The 20,971-nt window shown below is 39.4% G+C and overlaps 1 protein-coding gene across 1 annotated transcript in view; it reads left to right on the top strand.

Annotated features, from left to right (window-relative positions):
* Nucleotides 1–20,971, top strand: part of IL1RAPL2 (interleukin 1 receptor accessory protein like 2) — a gene marked incomplete at its 3' end in the record, with an annotated part of 1,526,880 nt that overhangs the window by 802,926 nt on the left and 702,983 nt on the right. Inside the window, exon 6 of the mRNA XM_084870467.1 lies at nucleotides 15,288–15,474. Within this exon, the coding sequence (XP_084726593.1) occupies nucleotides 15,288–15,474 (187 nt within the window). The remainder of the gene's footprint in view (nucleotides 1–15,287; nucleotides 15,475–20,971) is intronic.

Here is a 20,971-nt window from a genome sequence, read left to right as displayed (position 1 = left end):
GTTATATTCTTTTTGTAATGTCTTGTGTTAGGTATTGGGGTAATACTGGCCTCATAGAATGAGTTAGGAAGTATTTCTACTGCTCTGTCTTCTGAAAGAGATTGCAGAAAATTGATATGTTTTTCTTTAAATATTTGATGAAATCCACCAGTGAATCTATCTGAGTCTGGTGCTTACTATTTTGGAAGGTTATTAATTATTGATTCAATTTCTTTAATGGCTATAGACCTATTCTATATTGTGTTTCTTCTTGCATGAATTTTGGCAGTTGTGCCTTTCAAGGAATTGGGCCATTTCACCTAGCTTAACAATTTTGTGATCATAGAGTTGTTCACAGTATTACTTTAGTATTATTTTGATATCTATGTGACCTATAGTAATATTTCCTCTTTCATTTCTTTTTATTGTCTTCAATTACAGTTGACATTCAAGATAACATTAGTTTCTGGTGCACAACATAGTGGTTAGATATTTATATAATTTATAAAGTGATAGCATCTCTAAATCTAGTACCTATCTGACACCATACAGAGTTATTACAATATTGACTATATTCCCTATGCTATACGATACATCCCTATGAATTTTGTAATTGTCAATTTGTACATCTTTTTTTTAAAAAATATATATATATTTTATTGATTTTGTACAGAGAGGGAGGGAGAGGGAGAGAGGTAGAGAGTTAGAAACATCGATGAGAGAGAGTCATCAATCAGCTGCCTCTTGCACACCTCCTACTGGGGATGTGCCAGCAACCAAGGTACATGCCCTTGACAAGAATCGAACCTGGGACCTTTCAGTCCCCAAGCCGATGCTCTATCCATTGAGCCAAACCGGTTTGGGCTCAATTTGTACATCTTAATCCCTTAACTTTTTTTCACCCAGCTCCCATCTCTCTTCTATCTGGCAACCATCAGTATGTTCTGTGAATCTATGAGACTGATATTAGTAACTGTGTCATCTCTCTTTTTTCTCCTCTTGGTCTTTAAAAACATTAACACTATGTAGGTATTTAGTATATGTCCTCATTTCTGCATTCACCTAAAAGTCTTCTTTCCAACAAGATCAAATATATTTTTCAATGAAATTTTCTTTTTGTATTGATTCTCAAGTAATAGATTTTATCAAATGGCTTTATATATATATTTCAGAGAAGAGGGAGAATGAGACAGAAACATCAATGATTAGCGAGCATCATTGATTGGCTGTCTCCTGCATGGCCCCTACTGGAGATCAAGCCCCGACTGGGAATCGAACCATGACCTCCTGGTTCATAGGTCAATGCTCAACCACTGAGCCACACCATATGGGATAAGGGTTTGAGATTATTCATTTGTGTCTCTTTACTAAATTTTCTATAATATCAGTTCTTGCATTTTGAGGACAACGATACCATCCAAGGATGGTATATTGATTGATTGATTGCTATGAACTATAATCAAATCATGTTTCAAAATGTCAGAAAACAAAGTTGGTTTTAGTTTACTCATCATTGGATGGTTCTGCTATTTATAAGGAAAGTGTTTTGAACTAAGGATAAGACAACTAAAGCAACTGTTTAGGAAAGTTTCAACTATATCCTGAAGTATTTTACCTAGGTATCTGCTTTTATATGTGTAGAAGTCCCTAATTTATTTAGTTTGTTTTTAATAGGTTAGTTCTGGTGATATAATAAATTTACATAAACACAAATTCTGAAATAAAACTATGTTTTATAGTATAAACCTTTTTTAAATATAAATGGGAGTTAGAAAGGGGCATCTGGATTTTTCATGTATGTCTTAAATCCTGGGTCTTACTTTTCCCCTCTTATAACCCAAGAATCATCAACATTTTCTTGCAGAAATACTTTTGGAAAAAATTATAATTTATGACCTAAAGTAGCTAACATTAAATTTTTGTAAAATAAAGTGAGTTTTATTTATAAATTAGCAAATTCTTCTGTGCTGGCCCTGGCTGGTGTGGCTCAGTTGGATGAGCATCATCCAGCACACTGAAAATCACCAGTTAGATTCTCAGTCAGGACACATGTTCAGGTTGGGGGCTCGATCCCAGGTCTGGGTTTGCTGCATGTGCATGCAGGAGGTAGCCAATCTGTTTCTCTCTCACATTGATGTTTCTCTCTCTCCCTCGTCCTTCCTCTCTCTCTAAAACCAATAAAAACATACCAAAAAGTCTTCTGTGCTGTACATATTAACATTATTATTTAAATGTTATCTTTACAAACTGTATTTATTTCTATGAGCTTTTCTAAGTTGTTGTTGATAACTATGAATTAATTTGGCTGTTAACTCATCAAGATCTGAAAGTAGCCAGGGGCTAGCAGCCAAGTCTTTGGCTCTCATACACTATCCATCTATATGAGCTAAACTAAATTATGTATCCTTCCTTTCATCTATGTTGTACTCTGCAAAATGTAGATAATATTACCTTCCCATTTTCCTGAATTATTCATAGAATTAAGTAAAATAAGAGATATGTCAATACTTGAAAGAATACTAAGGTATCTTGAAAATATCTAAGGTATTGACACAATATCACTGCAAAGTCCCTTTGCTCATATTGAGTCTAAACGTGCAACGCATCCGTAGGATAAGGAGGGAGCTCAGAAAAAACTATAGTCACCATTTGTTCACACTCCTCAGTTGCCTCCTCAAAGTGGCATAGCTCTAATTGTACCTAATGAAAGAAATGTAACATTTTTAGGTCTTAGTTGTAGAAAACATTTTATTTTATTTTTTATTATTTTTTTAATATATATTTTATTGATTTTTCACAGAGAGGAAGAGAGAGGGATAGAGAGTTAGAAACATCTATGAGAGAATCATCAATCAACTGCCTCTTGCACACACCTCCACTAGGGATGTGCCTGCAACCAAGGTACATGACCTTGACCAGAATCGAACCTGGGACTTTTCAATCCAGAAGCCGATGCTCTATCCACTGAGCCAAACCGGTTTGGGTGCAGAAAACATTTAATTTTATTATTATTTTTAATTTTATATTATTTTATTTTATTGATTATAGTATTACATAATTATCCTCATCCCCCCATTCCCATTCCAAACCCCTCCCTACATATGTCCTCACCCCCCTGTTGTCCATGGCCACTGGCTAGGCCCATATGCATGCACACAAGTCCTTTGGTTGATCTCTTCCCCTTACCCCCACCCTCCCCTACTTTCCCTCTGAGGTTTGAGAGTCTGGTCGCTGCTTCTCTTTCTCTGGGTCTGTTTTTTTTCATCAGTTTATGTTGTTCATTTCCCCCCCCCCCAGATGTGTGAGATCATGTGATCTAAGAAATACCCTTGGCCCCTGCAAAGTTTTGAGGGTAAGGGTCTGTGCCCCACCTCAGTTGACCCCCAAGTTCTCTCCAGATGGCCCCTCTGAGACTGTGCCTGTCTTAGGTTGTTCCTTCCCTGAGGAATTTTACCTGTCTCTGGCTAACCAGCCATCCTCTAGGGCCAAGCAGGGTGATGTGAGGTTTAGTTCTGTCTCCTTGGTAGCCTATGCCCCCATAGACTCCATGCCCAGCACCTGCCTCAGGAACCCCTCACCTGCTGGCGAGGCCTGGGCGCTGATCTCATATTTTTGGGAACCCATGTTTCTTCTCCAGAGAGGGCCAGCTCACCCCACTGGGCGGGAGAGAGATACATGGTACCAGCCACCATTGTCCTTCAGCCTTGGCATGAACTGAAAGGTCAGGCAACAGTTGTGGGCACCTGGACCATGAGAAGAGGGTAATTTTTGGCCAAAAGGGCAAGACAGGCCAATATAGAATGCTTAGGTGCCTTTCCAGGGGGCCCTCTGCATAATGGAAGGGTTGAAGTCCTTTCATGTCCTTTTTAAATTGTCAGACTTTCAAAGATTGGTTTGTAAGTTTGTTTGGGATAATTGTACAATATGCTGTTGTAATTCTAAAATATCTAGAGATGTGTTACCTTTGTCTCCAAGTACCAACAAAATATATGATTTTTTATTAATACCCCATGGTGTGAGGTATTATTATAGGTGTTGGGGATAACCCAAGTCTGGGAAAAATTACAATGACCTTGTAGAGTAATATGTAAGGATATTCTTTTCTCTAGGCCATGGAAATTCCATTTTAAACTGGCTGTCAATTTCTTTTTGTACAGCCAAGGTCTTTGTTACATTTTCTGCACCTCTCCCAGGAGGAAGTAGTGATGGTCCCTTCCTTCGGTTTCCTCACAAGCCAGAAACCTCTCTTTAGTTTTACACACAAAGGAGCAGTGGTTTAATTTTGTGTCATATAGAAGGGCAGCTGGGTGGTGACCCCTATGTAATTATACTCCTGGATGATCAAAGTGTTTGGTATCATCAGTGACTACTTTGGGCAGGAGGCTCAGACCAGGTAAGGGTTCTCACCCATGAAGGATTAGGAACATAGGTCCAGAAGGACTTAACCAATAGCCCCAGGTTATATTACCATACAGCTGCTGACTACTAGCAGGGCAGTAAAGGCATTCTCAGGTGTTTATCAGTCTATGCCGTTCATTATATTCCATAAATGAGTGAGATCCTGTGATGTTTATCTTTCTCTGCCTGGCTTATTTCACTTAACATAATGCTCTCTATCTCTATCCATGTTGCAGCAAATGGTAAGAACTCTTTCTTTTTTACCGCAGCATAGTATTCCATTGAGTAGATGTACCACAGTTTTTTAATGCATTCATCTGCTGATGGGCATTTAGGCTGTTTCCAGATCTTAGCTATGGTGAATTGAGCTGCTATGAACATAGAGGTGCATATATTCTTTCTGATTCCTGTTTCTAGTTTCTTAGGATATATTCCTAGAGGCGGGATCATTGGGTTAAATGGGAGTTCCATTTTTAGCTTTTTAAGGAAATTCCATACTGTTTCCACAGTGGCTGCACCAGTCTGCATCCCCACAAGCAGTGTAAAAGAGTTCCTTTTTCTCCACATCCTCACCAACACTTGCCATTTGCTGATTTGTTGATGATAGCCATTTTGACCAGTGTAAGATGGTATCGCAGTGTTTTGATTTGCATCTCTCTGATGATTAATGACTTTGAGCATGTTTTCATATGTCTCTTGGCCTTCCTTCTGTCTTCTTCCGAAAAGTGTCTATTTAGCTTGGTTGCCCATTTTATGATCGGGTTATCTTCTTTTTGTTAAGTTGTATGCATTCTCTATAAATTTTGGAGATAAACCTTTATCATTTATATCATTGGCAAATATGTCCTCCCAAGTAGTAGGGTTTCTTGTTGTTTAATTGATGGTTTTCTTTGCTGTGAAAAAGCTTTTTTATTTTGATGTAGTCCCATTTGTTTATTTTCTTTTTTTGCCCTAGGAGCAGTATCAGTGAAGAAGTTCATATGTCTGAGATTTTCCAGTCTGTGGATTCCTCTAGTATTTTTATGGTTTCCCATCTTATGTTTAAGTACTGTATCCATTTTTTATGGTTTCCTATCTTATGTTTAAGTACTGTATCCACTTTGAGTTTATTTTTGTGTATGATGTAAGTTGGAGGTCTAGTTTCATTTTTTTGCATGCATCTGTAAAATTTTCCCAGCACCATTTGTTGAAGAGACAGTCTTGACTCCATTGTATGTCCAGGCCTCCTTTGTAAAATATTAATTGAGTGTAGTGGTTTGGGTCAATATCTGGATTCTCTATTCTATTCCATTGGTCTGTCTGTCTGTTCTTGTGCCAGTACCAGGCTGTTTTGAGAAAAGTGGCTTTGTAATACAATTCCAAATCTGAGATCCTTCCTGCTTTATTCTTCTTTCCCAAGATTGCTGTGGCTATTTGGGGTCTTTTTTTTATTCCAGATGAATTTTTGGAGTGTTCTTTCTTGGTCTATGAAATATGCTGTTGATATTTTAATGGGGAGTGCATTAAATCTATAGATTGCTTTGGGTAGTATGGACATTTTAATGATGCTGATTCTATCAATCCTTGAACATGGTATGTTCTTCCATCTGTTTACATCTTCCTCTATCTATTTTTTCTGTGTCATGTAGTTTACTGCGTATAGGTCTTTTGCGTCCTTAGTTAAGTTGATTCCTAAGTATCTTAATTTTTTTGGTGTGATGGTAAATGGGATTACTTTTTTAGTATCTCTTTCTGTAAGTTCATTATTGGTGTATAAACATACCAAAGATTTCTTGGCGTTGATTTGTATCCTGCTACCTTGCTGAATTCTTTTATTAAGTCTAATAATTTTTTGATGGAGTCTTTTGGGTATTCTATGTACAGTATCATGTCATCTGTGAATAAGGACAGTTTTACTTCTTCTTTTCCAATTTAGATGCCTTTTATTTCTTCTTCTTGTCTGAGTGCTATGGCTAGTACTTCCAGCACTATGTTGAACAGGAGTGGTAAGAGTGGGCATCCCTGTCGTGTTCCTGTTCTTAGAGGAAATGGTTTTAATTTTTGCCCATTGAGTATGATGTTGGCTTTGGGTTTGTCATATATGGCTTTTATTATGTTGAGGTACGATCCTGCTATTCCTAACTTGCTGAGAGATTTTATCAAGAAAGGGTGTAGGATTTTGTCAAATGCTTTTTCTGAATAAATAGATATGACTATGTGATTTTTATCTTTCAATTTGTTAATGTGATGTATCACGTTTATTGATTTGCAAATTTTGTACCATCCTTGCATCCCGGGATAAATCCTACTTGGTCATGGTGTATGATCTTTCTTATGTACTGCTGGACCCGATTTGCTAGAATTTTGTTGAGGATTTTGGCATTTATGTTCATGAGGGATATTGGCCTATAATTCTCTTTCATTGTGTTATCTTTATCTGGTTTTGGTATTAGGGTGAATGAGCTTGGAACTATTCCTTCCTCTTGAATTTTCTGGAATAGTCAGAGGAAGATAGGTTTTAATTCTTCCTTGAATGTTTGGTAAAACTCCCCTATGAAGCCACCTGGCCCTGGGCTTTAGTTTACTGGAAGCTTTTTGATGACTGCTTCAATTCCATCCATAGTTATCTGCCTATTTAAATTTTTAGTATCTTCTTGAGTAAGTTTTGGAAGATTGTATTTTTCTAAGAATGTGTCCATTTCCTACAGGTTGTCTAGTTTATTAGAATAGAGTTGTTGATAGTATTTTGCAATAATCTTTTGTAATTCTGTGGTGTCTGTTGTTATTTCACCTCTTTCATTTCTGATTTTGTTTGTTCTGGTCCTCTCTCTTTGCTTTTTGGTGAGCCTGGCTAGAGGTTCATCAATCTTATTTATCCTTTCAAAGAACCAGCTCTTGGTTTTATTGATCTTTTGTATTGTTTCTTTGGTCTCTGTGTCATTCATTTCTGCTCTGATCTTTATTATTTCCTTCCTTCTGCTTGCTGTGGGCTTTTCTTGTTGCTCTCTTTCTAATTCTTTGAGTTGTTGAGTTAGATTATTTATTAACCCTTTTTGTTGTTTTTTGAGGTAGTCCTTTCAGGACTGCTTTCATTGTGTTCCATAGGATTTGCAATGCTGTGTTTTTATTGTCATTAGTCTCCAGGATGTTTTTAATTTCTTCTTTGATCTCATTGATAACCCAATCATTGTTTAGTAGCATGCTATTCAGCTTCCAGGTGTTTGAATTTTTTGGAATGTTTTTATTGTAGTTTATTTCTAATATTATGCCATTGTGATCTGAGAAAATGCTTGATATGATTTTGAACTTTTTGAATTTGGGGAGACTTTGCTTGTTACCGAATATATGGTCTATTTTTGAAAATGTTCCATGAGCACTTGAGAAGAACGTATATTTCTTGGCTTTGGGGTGAAATTCTCTGAAGATGTCAATTAGGTCCATCTGGTGTGTCATTTATGATTTGCTGTTTCTTTGCTGATATTTTGTCCAGAGGACTTATCCATTGATGTCAGTGTTGTATTAAAGTCGCCTACCATGATTGTATTGATGTCCATCTCTTCCTTGATATCTTCCAGGAGATATTTTATGTACTTGGGTGCTACTACATTGGGTGCATATATGTTTACCAGAGCTGTATCTTCTTGCTGAATGTATTATGTAGTGGCCTGCCTTATCTCTTGTTACGGTCTTTACTTTGAGGTCTATTTAATCTGATATAAGTATCGCAACCTCAGCTTTTTTCTCATTTCCATTTGCCTGAAAAATGTTTTTCTATCCCTTCACTCTCAGTCTGTGTGAATCCTTTGTTCTAAGGTGGGTTTCTTGTAGAGAGCAGATATATGGGTTATGTTTTCTTATCCATTCAGCTACCCTATGTCTTTTTACTGGTGCATCTAATCCATTTAAGTTTAATGTTATTACTGAAAAGTACTTGTTTATTGTCATATTTACCTTTAGTTTTTGTGTTTCTCCTTGCCTTTCTCTATCTTCTTTTTACAGCAGTCCCTTTAGCATTTCTTGCATTGCTGGCTTGGTAGTGATGAACTCTCTTAACCCTTTTTTGTCAGTGAAGCTTCTGATTCCACCTTCAATTTTGAATGACAGCCTTCCTGGGTATAGTATTCTTGGGTTCAGACCCTTGTTTTGCATCACTTTGTATATTTCATTCCATTCCCTTCTGGTCTGTTGTGTTTCTGTTGAGAAATCAGTTGATATTCTAATAGGAGATCCCTTGTACATAACTTTCTTTTTTTAAAATATATTTTATTAATTTTTTACAGAGAGGAAGGGAGAGAGATAGAGAGCTAGAAACGTCGATGAGAGAGAAACATCAACCAGCTGCCTCTTGCACACCCCCTACCGGGGATGTGCCTGCAACTAAGGTACATGCCCCTGACTGGAATCGAACCTGGGGTTTTTCGGTCTGCAGATCGACACTCTACCACTGAGCCAAACCAGTTTCGGCCTCTTGTACATAACTTTCTGTCTCTCTCTTGCAGCCTTTAGGATTCTTGCTTTGTTTCTGGTGTTTGCCAACTTAATTAAGATGTTGTCTTGGTGTTGATCCTTTGGGGTTCAACTTGTTTGGGACTCTATGTACTTCTTGGACTTGGATAGATTTTTTCTTGCCAACATCAGGGAAGTTTTCTGTCATTATTTCTTCCAGGAGGTTTTCTATTCTTCCTTCTCTTCTACTCCTTCTTGTATCCCTATTATTCTAATGTTGTTTCATTTTGTGTTGTCCCACGGCTCCCTTAAGCTTTCCTCTTGCTGTTTAAGTCTTCTTTCCAGTTACTGCTGTGTTTGTGTGTTTTTTACTACCTTGTTTTCTACTTCGCTAATGCGGTCCTAGGTCTCTTCTAGTCTACTCTTTAAGCCTTGCATTGTGTTTTTTTTTTATTGCAGCTATGTCATTCTTCATCTCCTCTTGGTTTCCTTTCATGTTGGTGACATTCTCATTCAGCTCCTTGTAATTCTCCTTGAGTTGTGTGTAATTGTCATTGAGTTGTGTGCTTTCAGCGACTCCCTACTGCCACCCAAGGAGATGCCCACAAGCGGGAGTAAAGTTTTTAGGCTTGCCTATGGGTCAGGGAACGCGTACACCCCTGTCTGCACGGAAACACACCCTTCCTCTCCCCACTACCGCCCAAGGAGACACCCACTAGCAGGAGTAAGGTGTTTAGTCCTGTCTATGTGATGATGAATGCACACACACACCCTCAGGTGCTTTCTCCCAAGCACAGTCCAAGGAGATACCCGCTAGCAGGAGTAGATTTTTCAGGCCTGCCTATGGAAGGGGGAATGCTCGCGGTCCCTGTCTGCCCAGAAACACACACTTGGGTGTTTTTGGCTTCTTCCCTGTGCCGGCCAAGGAGACAACCCACAAATAAAGAGTTCCGGGCTTGCTTGCTAGTGCACAGACTTGGAGATGCCTGGCAAGCCCAGTAAAGTGTTTCAGATTCGTGCACAAACACGCACTGCCTGGAGACATCCCAGCTAGCCAAGTAAAGAGTTCCGTGGTTGTGCGCAGGTGTGCCCTGCCTGGAGATGTGCAGCTCACTGAGTGAAGAGTTCTGGGCTCACTCAAATCCGCAGTTCGGCTGTTGGGGAAGGCGAGTTTTACTTATAGCTGCGGAATGGTGTCTTTGGAGGTCAAGATCCCAGTGTTTGCGGGTCTGCAGCTGGGGTAGCAGGATATTGGCTAGAGTGTGTGCTGGGTCGTGGGGCAGTTCCAAAGCCTATCTTGTTGGTGATGTTGGTGAGTTTCTAAAAAAGGCGGTTCAAGATGGCGTGGGCTCCGTGTTGGAGTCCCACAGTCCAGGGAGTGTTGGCAGCCGTGATAGTCTCTCCTTGTCCAGGGGAGGCTGTCGTTCAGCTCCTGCTGCTTCTGTGTGATTTAACTTTCCCTCACTCACTCATACACACCCCATGCACTTCCACACACACTCCTTTCATACCCTTACTCACTTCCTCTCTCTCAGCTCCTTCCTTCTAGTCGCCATCTTTTCCCCAGACCTCTCCGCAGAAAACATTTTAAATAGAACTGGCCTGGAGGCATTTTTTCAAAATAAAATAAATAATGTAAGATTGTCAGTGAGAACTATGCCAGGGTTGGATTACACAACTAATAAAAATCCACCTGAGTCTCAGATTGTCAGGCAGTCTTGATCACACCTCCCCCAGGTCAGTGACAGAGAAAGCAGGCTTTGTATCTGACCTTGTCCAGAAGTCTTGGTCATCATCAGGGACTTCATACTAGTACTTGTTCATTGGTCAACAGCAATATTTCAGCAGTCTTTTACATGCAAAAGAGCAGAGTAAGAGCAAATTCATGACAAGCTTTAGCCTAACATTGTTTGTGGGTAAACATTAGAAAAGACTAAATTCATCCATTTTCCTCCTTCAACTCATCAACCATCCCTAGTGTGGGTTCCTTGTTCTAAGCTCCTTCCCATGATATTGAAGATTCTGATGGCCGGGCCTATATCAGTGCTCAGGAAACTGTGGCTTCAGATCCACATGCAGCTTTTTGGCTCCTTGAGTTTTTAGCAAAGGCCAGCTTAGGAATACCCTAATTAAGTGAATAACAATATACCTACCTATATAGTTTAAGTTTAAATAATTTAGCTCTCAAAAGAAATTTTAATCATTATACTGTTGATATTTGGCTCTGTTGACTAATGACTTTGCCAACCACTAGCCTCTATAGTTTAAAATTTATAGGGGTAGGCAAAGAATAGAAATATCTCTTCTCTTTGGTCCCAGGAAACCTTGCCTAGATGTCTAGCCATTATTATAGATGTTACTAGAGGCCCAGTGCATGAAATTCCCTCAGCCCAGACTGCACCCTCTCACAATTCAGGACCTTTGGCTCCTAACTGCACACCTGTCTGCCTGCCTGATCACCCTTAACTCCCCCCCCCCCGCCAGCCTGATCACCCCCAAATGCTGCCTTTGCCTGCTGGCCTGATCACCCCCAAATGCTCCCCCTTCCCGCTGGCATGGTTGCCCCTAACTCCCCCTCCCCCTGCTGACCTGGTTGCCCCTTACTTTCCCCCCATGGGCCTGGTTGCCCCCAACTGCCCCTATGTGCTGGCCTGGTCACCCCTCACTGCTCCCCCTGTGCTGGCCTGGTTGCCCCATGCAGCCTGCTCTTCAGTTGTTTGGTTATTCCTCACTAACCCCCCTGCCGGCTTGGTTGCCCCTTACTTTTCCCCCAATGGCCTGGTTACCCCCAACTGCCTCCCCTTTTGGCCTGGTCGCCCTTCACTGCCCACCCCCTTGCTGGCCTGGTTGCCCCACACAGCCTGATGTTCAGTCGTTTGGTTGTCCCTCACTAACCCCCTTGCTGGCCTTGTTGTCCCAAGCAGCCTGCTGTTTCGTCGTTACTGTGAAGGCATCCTGACCAATTTATATATTACCCTTTTATTAGTATAGAGTTGTTTAAGAAATTCACAGAAGGTTTAGTGGACCTTTTACTAACAATTTGACCTTCAAGGTTCTGAATTTTATGGAGTAGGTAGTACTCATGGTACCTGGTATTTTTTTCTCTGCTTTATCAGCTTTCTCTTGACTCATTTCTTTTGCACCTAAGTCAGTATATATTTAAAATATATTTTATTGATTTCAGAGAGGAAGGGGGGGGGGAGAGAGAGAGAGAGAGAGAGAGAGAGAGAGAGAGAGAGAGAGAAATACCAATTATGAGACAGAATCATTTATTGTGTGCCTCTTGCTTGTCCTCCACTGGAGATCAAGCTCACAACCTGGGCATGTGCCCTGACTGGGAATCCAACCATGACTTCCAGTATTTCTTTTTTATCTCTTCAGATCTTTGTGGCTTTCTGGTACTAGGCCTATCACCCAACTGACCTGTTCTAAATGCTTTTCTATCAAGTAGGTCTCCTAACTCCATGGCATATCTTAACCCATTGCTGCCAGTGTTTTGTTTTTATTATATAGGTTATTGTTCATAATTATTATATTACATATACATTACAATGATTATTTGTTAAAAAATGTATAAGTAATCCTAGCAGTAATAACAATTCTAACTACAATATATTAAATATATATTATGTAGCAGATGCTGTATTATGTGGGTTTGCTTTTTGTTTTGTTTTGTTTGCTTCTTCTTTAATTACATTTTATTGGGGTGACATTGGTCAACATGAACATATAGGTTTTATGTGTGAATTTCTAATTTGAGAAATCTGTATATAAAACCATGTGTCCATGGGTGTGTGTGTGTGGGAGAAGAGGGTCCTAATATGAGGAGTATTATGTGTTCTATATACTTTATTTTAATAGTTACAACAGCCTGGAAATATCAGGTATTGTAATCACTCCAGCTGGAAATGATAAACACGTTTTTGCTCATGGTTGCATAATTAAAAAAGAACTTCATTTTCCTACCTCCAATGGAAACACCATAAAGGACTTCTTATTCTCATTTTTCAGTTGAGGAAACTGAGACAAAGATGTTATGTAACTTATCCAAGTTCACAAAGAAGGTGAACCCAGTGGATCTTAGTTTAAATTTGGTGCTTGGTTAAGAAACCACTACATTATTATTGATCCCTTATTTAGTCTATCTTGTTTTCTTCTTAGGACCAAATACATTTGGGATATTTTCTTTCAAGGCATTGGACACTCTATCTACTTCTATTGTTGAGACTATTGAACCAAACTTTATCTTCTTGCCTGATACTTTAAAAAAAATCTAGTGCCTTTGCCTTTTTGGTTTTATAGAGGCTGTCAAATATCTAACAAGATAATGAAATGTTCTTAAATTTTATCCCAACTAGGCATATCTTATGTCTTCAGGTTCTAAGAACCTATACTAAGGAAGACAGAAAAGTAATAGCTCACAATCTACATTGAATGATTGGGTTGTATCTGAACATCAGAATGCAAATGATTTGATAGCATCCTTTTCAGATGACACAGGCATAGGCATAGCCAGTAATTAGCTTTACTAGAAATCCAATTATTAGTCATTTTAATTTTATTTTTGTTTTTATTTTTAAAAATATATTTTTTTGATTTTTTACAGCGAGGAAGAGAGAAGAATAGAGAGTTAGAAACATCAATGAGAGAATCATTTATCAGCTGCCTCCTGCACACCACCGACTGGGGATGTGCCTGCAACCAAGGTACATGCCCTTGACTGGAATCCAGCCTGGGACCTTTTATTCTGCAGGCCGAAGCTCTATCCACTGAGCCAAACTGGTTTTGGCAGTAGTTATTTTTATTAACTCAGTTTATACCAGTAAATCTAATGGGCAGCAGCAATGTGCCTTCCTGCAATTTGTGTTAACATAAAAAACATTCAAACCTGTAAAGAAGCCAAACTGTCAATAATTGCCAGGAAGCAATATCTAAATGGATTGGGATAGTGCTCCTGAGAATGGCGGGAGTAATCAAAGGAGGGACCTAGGTGGGTTACATGAAATCTATTGATGACACACTAGAGAGGCAGAATAAAGCAAAGTGGGAAAACCTCTGGAATTGGATAAAAAGTAAAATGATAGACACATTCTTAGGTGAGTGCAGGAACAATTAACATGATAATAGTGAAGGAATTTGTGGTCTCTGTCCTGGTGCCCAGGCATGTTAGGTTGTGCCCCAAGGGATCCAGAAAAAGGGAAGTTACAAGTTACCCAAACATTCCAAGGCTATGTTATCAAAGATGTGGAAAGACAGAAAGGCTCAGTTAAGGTAAAGTTTGACCTTGTCATTGAAGATACTAGCTTAGGACTTAACTATCCACAATAACTACTTTTAGTTTAAGTTTAATTTCAGACCATCCTTTGTGGTTACTTTAGGTCTCTGAGTTTGCAAGGCTTCCCTGAATTTGTCAGGTTATCATGTGGCCCCTTTCATCCACATTTGTATGATACCTACCATTTTGTGAAATTTCAATGAGTACTAAGTAGTACGAATACTGACAATGTTTTGAGACCAACGTTAAATTATTGATTCTCGTGGTAATTCTATCTGTTAGGATTGTTATCATTTGATTTTAAAAATACTTGGTTTTTAAATACCTTTGGCACTTTGTATGTTCAACAGCAGGTATCCTTGATGTTTATAACAAAAATGGTTCTGATGTGTCTCACCCAAGAAAGAAAACATTTGACCTTCTAAATCTTACCAGGTTGTTTCTGATTTCTTCTTCACATTTTCCAGTTTTATTTTTTGTGGTTGATATTTTCTGGAGTCCATGTATAGTAGGGTAGGGAAATGTCATGGTGTATACAAAGTGACCTTATGATAAAATTCAATGTTGAAGTTCTTTTACAATGAATAAAATTAAGCTAGCCTGACAAGTTTTTACTAGGCTTTGTCCTTTGTAGGATGCCAGAATTGGACCCCTGAAATATCTCACTAAACACTGTAAAAACCTATGTAAGTTAACAGGTATCTTCTATATATTGGTCTGTTTTTTTGTTGTTTATACTATAAAAGCACATGTTGGCTTAGAAATCACTGGCAAAATCAAACAACCTTTGGAATATCTGGCCATAGGGGCAGAGCAGAAATGACTATACTTCTAATTATAGACTTTCTTGCAAGCTTTTACTATCAGATCTTCAACATAAATTTATTTATTTCTTTTTAACCAATGTTATCTAATACATTTAATAAAAATATTTATCCCTTGAAAAAAAAGTCCGACCATCTGGTGGTTCAGAAGGTGGATATAGCTGTTCTATGTAGCTATCGCGTGGTCAGAAATGTCCATATTGGCACTTTTTTAAAAAAAATCTTCCTGTCAGTTAAAGTAGAAAACTGTTCTGTATTTTTTTATGTTGTTTGTGATTTCTCAGTAATGTGCTAAATGGAAAAGTCAATACTCTTGAAATATATAGTGTACAAATGAAGTTGTAAACACCCAATAAAGTCACTTTGCTATGTCTCTGTTCCTACAGAAACTCGACATATTGCATGAAGGTGTCAATGTCCTTGACTGTTGCAGAGAATGAATCAGGCCTGTGCTACAATAGCAGGATCCGCTACTTAGAAAAATCTGAAGTCACTAAAAGAAAAGAGATTTCCTGCCCAGACATGGATGACTTTAAAAAATCTGATCAGGAGCCTGATGTTATATGGTATAAGGTAACTCAGCATGGTGTTAAATGCATTTTTTTAACCTTAAGTCAATAACTGGTTTAGGGATAGGAAAAGGGAGACATTTTATTAATTTTTTTTAGTATTAGACATTTTACTGAGAATTCCCCAGATCCATAATTAAATAATACAGAGTTATACATTTTATTGGGTCGGCAACTAAGTAATTGCGGGTTTCACACATATATGGCTTCAGTTGAATTTTTAGGTTTGCAGACGTAGTACAAATGTAAAACACATTTTGTATTTGATAGTTGGCTATTCAGCTGTTAATCAGTAAAAAAAGTTTTTTGATCTGTTTTGTAGTTTTTGTTTGGCGTTCGTTGAAAAATGGAAAATCAAAAGGAACATTTTCGTCATATTTTGCTTTTTTATTTCCGCAAGGGAAAAACGCATCACAAGCTCATAAAAAGTTATGTGCTGTTTATGGTGACGAAGCCTTAAAAGAACGGCAGTGTCAAAATTGGTTTGCCAAATTTCGTTCTGGTGATTTTTCACTCAAAGATGAAAGACGCTCTGGTCGTCCAGTTGAAGTTGATGACGCCCTAATCAAAGCAATAATCAATTCGGACTGTCACAGTACAACACGTGAGATTGCAGAGAAGCTTCATGTATCACATACATGCATTGAAAATCACTTAAAACAACTTGGTTATGTTCAAAAACTCGATACATGGGTTCCTCACGAACTGAAAGAATCACAGTTAACGCAACACATTAGCAGCTGCGATTTGCTAAAGAAACGTAATGAAAATGATCCATTTTTAAACGGCGATGAAAAATGGGTTGTTTACAACAATATCAAGCGGAAAAGATCGTGGAGCAGGCCAGGTGAACCAACTCAAACAACATCAAAAGCTGAGATTCATCAAAAGAAGGTTTTGTTATCAGTTTGGTGGGATTACAAAGGAATTGTCTACTTTGAACTCTTACCACCCAACCGAACGATCAATTCTGATGTCTACATTGAACAACTAATGAAATTAAACAATGCAGTTGAAGAAAAGTGGCCCGAATTGACAAATAGAAAAGGTGTTGTATTCCATCATGACAATGCAAGGCCACACACATCTTTGGTCACTCGGCAAAAATTAATGGAGCTTGGTTGGGATGTTTTGCCACATCCACCATATAGTCCTGACCTTGCACCATCTGATTACTTTTTGTTTCGATCTTTACAAAACTCCTTGAATGGTAAAAATTTCAATAATGATGATGATGTCAAATCGTACCTGATTCAGTTTTTTGCTAATAAAAACCAGAAGTTTTTTGAACGTGGGATTATGATGCTGCCTGAAAGATGGCAAAAGGTCATTGATCAAAATGGGCAATACATTAAAGAATAAAGTTATTTAGTTCCATGAAAAAATTGTCTTTGATTTTCTTTAAAAAATCCGCAATTACTTAGCTGCCGACCCAATATATATCTCTGTTTTTCACGCACTACCATTAGCAGATGTCAGAAACAATCCCACCTTCTGCAACTGATGTAAAATCTTCCTTCACTTCAATTAATGAGAGCAAGTGGGAAGAATTAAGACTTAAGAAAGTATTTGAGTGATATAGAAATATGATTTACTGTTAGGGACAAAGCCTATAATTACTAGTAATAGTATTCATAAAGAATAACAACTGTTGTCATGATATGAATTATAAGAGTCACTGCAGTTATTGCAGAGGAGAAAAATGGGCCCAGTATAAGTAATTTTTTGAACACAAGAAATGCATTTAGCTAGAAATAAAATTGAACAGAAGAGAGTTAAAGGAAATATTCATTGAGGTGTGGCATGGGTAAGAAGTTGTGTCACTGAAAACTGGCGAGAGTGGTGTGGGCCTGTCCACAGATGTGGTCTTAGTGGTACATATGGACTGTGGCAGATAGAGGGGAGTTGGGAAGGATAAATACTCTAACACCTCTTAACACCTTCCTCCCCCTCTCCTCAATGCGAAGTCAAACAGAAATCTGAGGGCAAAAACAGGCTTTAGAATAAATAACCTGTTTCCCCAAAAATAAGACAGTGTCTTATATTAATTTTTGCTCCCAAAGATGCGCTAGGTCTTATTTTCAGGGGATGTCTTATTTTTCCATGAAGAAGAATATGGTACACATTTATCTTTAAATGAAAATAAAGGAAATTTATTACCTGTATACGGTACGGTAGTACGGTAGTTGTCAACACAAACCAGACAAACTGTGAATCCTACAGTATCAAGAATTTACTCATTTATTCAATGACAATCATGTCATCATCTTCTGGAACATCATCATAACAATCCAATTCCTGAATTTCCTGGTGAATTTCTTGTGACTCCATTTCTTTCAGAATCAGTGGACCAAATCTCTCATGTTTAGCAATAGCACTGTCTTTAAATGAGTGCTTCTTGTCAAGGTAGCCTGCTCGCAGTGCATTTGCAATGCAACTGTCAGTGATATTCTCCCATGAATTCTTCACCCAAGTCACAACTTCTTGCAGTTTAGGTTTCACAAAGTTTCCACGCTGATTTCTCTCCATTCTATTTTCAATGTAGTCATTAATTTCCATGTGCAAATTGTCTTTGAATGGATTGTTTATAGCAATATCAAGAGTCTGGAGATAGGCCGTCATTCCTGCAGGAATCATTATCTGATCTATTTTTCTTTCCTGAAGAAATGTCTTCATGTCGTTAGCACGGTGAGTGCTGTCTATATCCCAGACTAGCAGACCTCTTTGGCTCCCTCGCATAATGAGCAGCAGCATTAAATTGACCCACTTCCTTATAACTGCTTGTGTGGCCCAGGCTTTTTCAGTTTCAAGAATAAAAACACCCAAAACACGTTCAATCTTTTCCTTCTTGCCCTTAGAAATGATTAAAGGTGGGGTTTTAGTGCCATCCAGATGAATTGCCAAAATACAGGAAACACGTGCACTTTCATAAGAAGTGGGGGGAATGTACACTAAGGAGGCACCCCGCTGTTCAATTGTTGTTTGAGATGATTGACCCATAAACACTGCAGTTTCATCCATAGCAATCATGTCGGAAATATTGTATTTAGAGAAGTCAGCATCATCAATAAAGGACTTGAATGCAAGTACTCACTTAATAACTTGAGTATCTTCCAACCTAAACAATGTTGTAGATCTTCTTAAAGACAGTTCACTTCGCTGAAGGAAATTATCCAGCCAGTGTTGTGATGCTTTGAAATCTTCGGGGGCTATGTCAAACTGTGGTGCCATTGCAAGGGCAGATTCTTGAATCTGAGCCCTATTCACAACCAAAGCCTCTGCTCTCCTGTCAACAACCCATTCACAGATCAGGTCTTCCAGTTCAGAAAATAATGGTTGCCGATCTGATCCACACTTGCGCTTTTTAGCATTTCCCTTGTCCACTTGTTCAATGAGGTTACCATACTCTGCTCGCCATTTTCGGACCAATTGGATCAGGGGTCTTCAAACTACGGCCTGCGGGCCACATGCGGCCCGCAGAGGAGTCTGATCCGGCCCGCCAGGTTTTTTGGGCAGTGAGCGCAGCCGAGGTGTTACAGTAGGAATTAGTAGTTCATATAGTCCGGCCCTCCAGCTCTCTGAGGGACCGTGATCTGGCCCCCACTTTAAAAAGTTTGAGGACCCCTGAATTGGATACTCAACATCTTCTCTTTGCAGAAAGCAGTAAGATTTTGGCCCCAAGAGTCTTCCATGACTTTTTTCTTGTACTCCAAGGAGTAGCTTTTTCTTTTTGCGCTCATTTCTCGGGGTAAAAATAAGGAATTAGGGTACCAAGGTGGGGGGAGGGGGATCACTTAAAATGACAAAGGGGGGATCGGGGGGAGGGGGAATCAAAATGGCACTGGAAAATCAGAGAGGGGATTACCATTTTAGTAACCCCTTTTGATCCTCCTGTGTCATTTTGATTGTCCCCTCTGATCCTCCTGTGTCATTTTAAGTGATCCCCCTCCCCCCACCCCTGTGCCACTGAACACCTTCACCAGACATCCCCCCTACTCCTTTATCAGACATTTACCCTCTGGGACCTGCCTAGGTACTGTCACTGAGCATGCTGGGGCCTGGATCTGGGCTGGAGCAGGGTCTGCCACTGACTGAGAACCTTCAGTCATCATGAGGGTGGCCGCAAGCATCAGTTAGTGTCACCAAAGACAGACCAGCACTCACCACCTTCGCTGCATCCCATCTGCTCTAATCCTCCTGTTCTTCTACACGCATCTGTGAAAGTCTCCTCCGCACTCCCACCCCTTGCTCACGGCTCACTCTGACCTCCACTCCGCCTCCACACAGCAGTGACATCAGGACTCTACGAAACATCACTGGTTGCTAGACGCCAGTCAGGGCGGCCCTAGCGACCAGTTTATGGTAAATTAATTTTCATTCTGAGACAGAGCCTAGGGGGCCTTATTTTCGGGGGGATGCCTTATATTTCACTCAGAAGGAAACCTGTAAGTAGGTCTTAATTTTGGAGGATGTTTTATTTTCGGGGAAACACGGTAGTATTCAGCTTCCCTGGTGATAAAGTAGGGCAGACAAGGGCTGAAAATGGATCTAGTGGAAGAAGTAAAGAAATAACCTTACAACATTTAAGATATGATAGTTTGACTGCTATCCAAAGGCCCTGAATTCTTATAACAGGACTGAGCAACCTCTATAAGCTCTGAGTCACAGTGGTTGAGTTTTTAATATGATGACCAAGGAGGTTTTCTACACAGGTGCTCTGCACATTGTTGAAACAAAATACACACAAAATGTGTAATAGGTTGTTTTTATAGGATCTGACAGATCCTTAGTTCCCAGGGAAGCCTAAATCCTTACTCCTAAAGCTGCCAGTTGTTTTACATTTGGAAGCCTTTTCAGTTGATACCTGGAGAACTCAACAATAGATACCAAGAACATGTCCTGAACTGGAACCTCAAGCCTCTATGAGAATTGTCCTCCCTGTTGTTTTATTTTTTAAGGAAGATATGATTCTCACAGGTAAAAGAACTATGTATATTATGCTAAGTGAAGTAAGCCAATCTGAGAGAGGCACATATAACATGACCTCACTTATTCGTGGAATTTAACGAGCAGAATGAATTGACCAGCAAAATAAGACCCAAAGCAGGGAGGCATGGAACAGATGGACATACTTTGATGTGGAGTTTGGGGGCAGGACACAAGAAGAGATAAACCAAAGAACTTATATACTTATTAGTGGCCTGGTGCACAAAATTTGTGCACTCAGGGGGGTGGGTCGCCCAGCCTGGCTTGTGTCCTCTCCAGTGTTGGAGCCCCACAATTGATCATCCCAAAGAAGTAGGCCCCACCCACTCATCCGGGGCTCCTCTATGGATTACCCAAAAGATATAGGCTGGAGCAGGAGGTCCTGCCTATATAGCACGTGAAGGGCTGCAGGAACCCTGGTGGAAGCCACTTGGAGCAACTGCTGGGACCTGCCCCTGTGGCACACACACAGCTTCAAACCCCACCCATCCTCATGATGGATTGTGATGGTGTGA

Source organism: Pipistrellus hanaki, assembly GCF_964339955.1.
Source record: "Pipistrellus hanaki genome assembly, chromosome: X".
NCBI lineage: Eukaryota > Metazoa > Chordata > Mammalia > Chiroptera > Vespertilionidae > Pipistrellus > Pipistrellus hanaki.
Note: the sequence above shows the minus strand (reverse complement) of the source record. Positions and strands in the feature narration are given on the sequence as shown.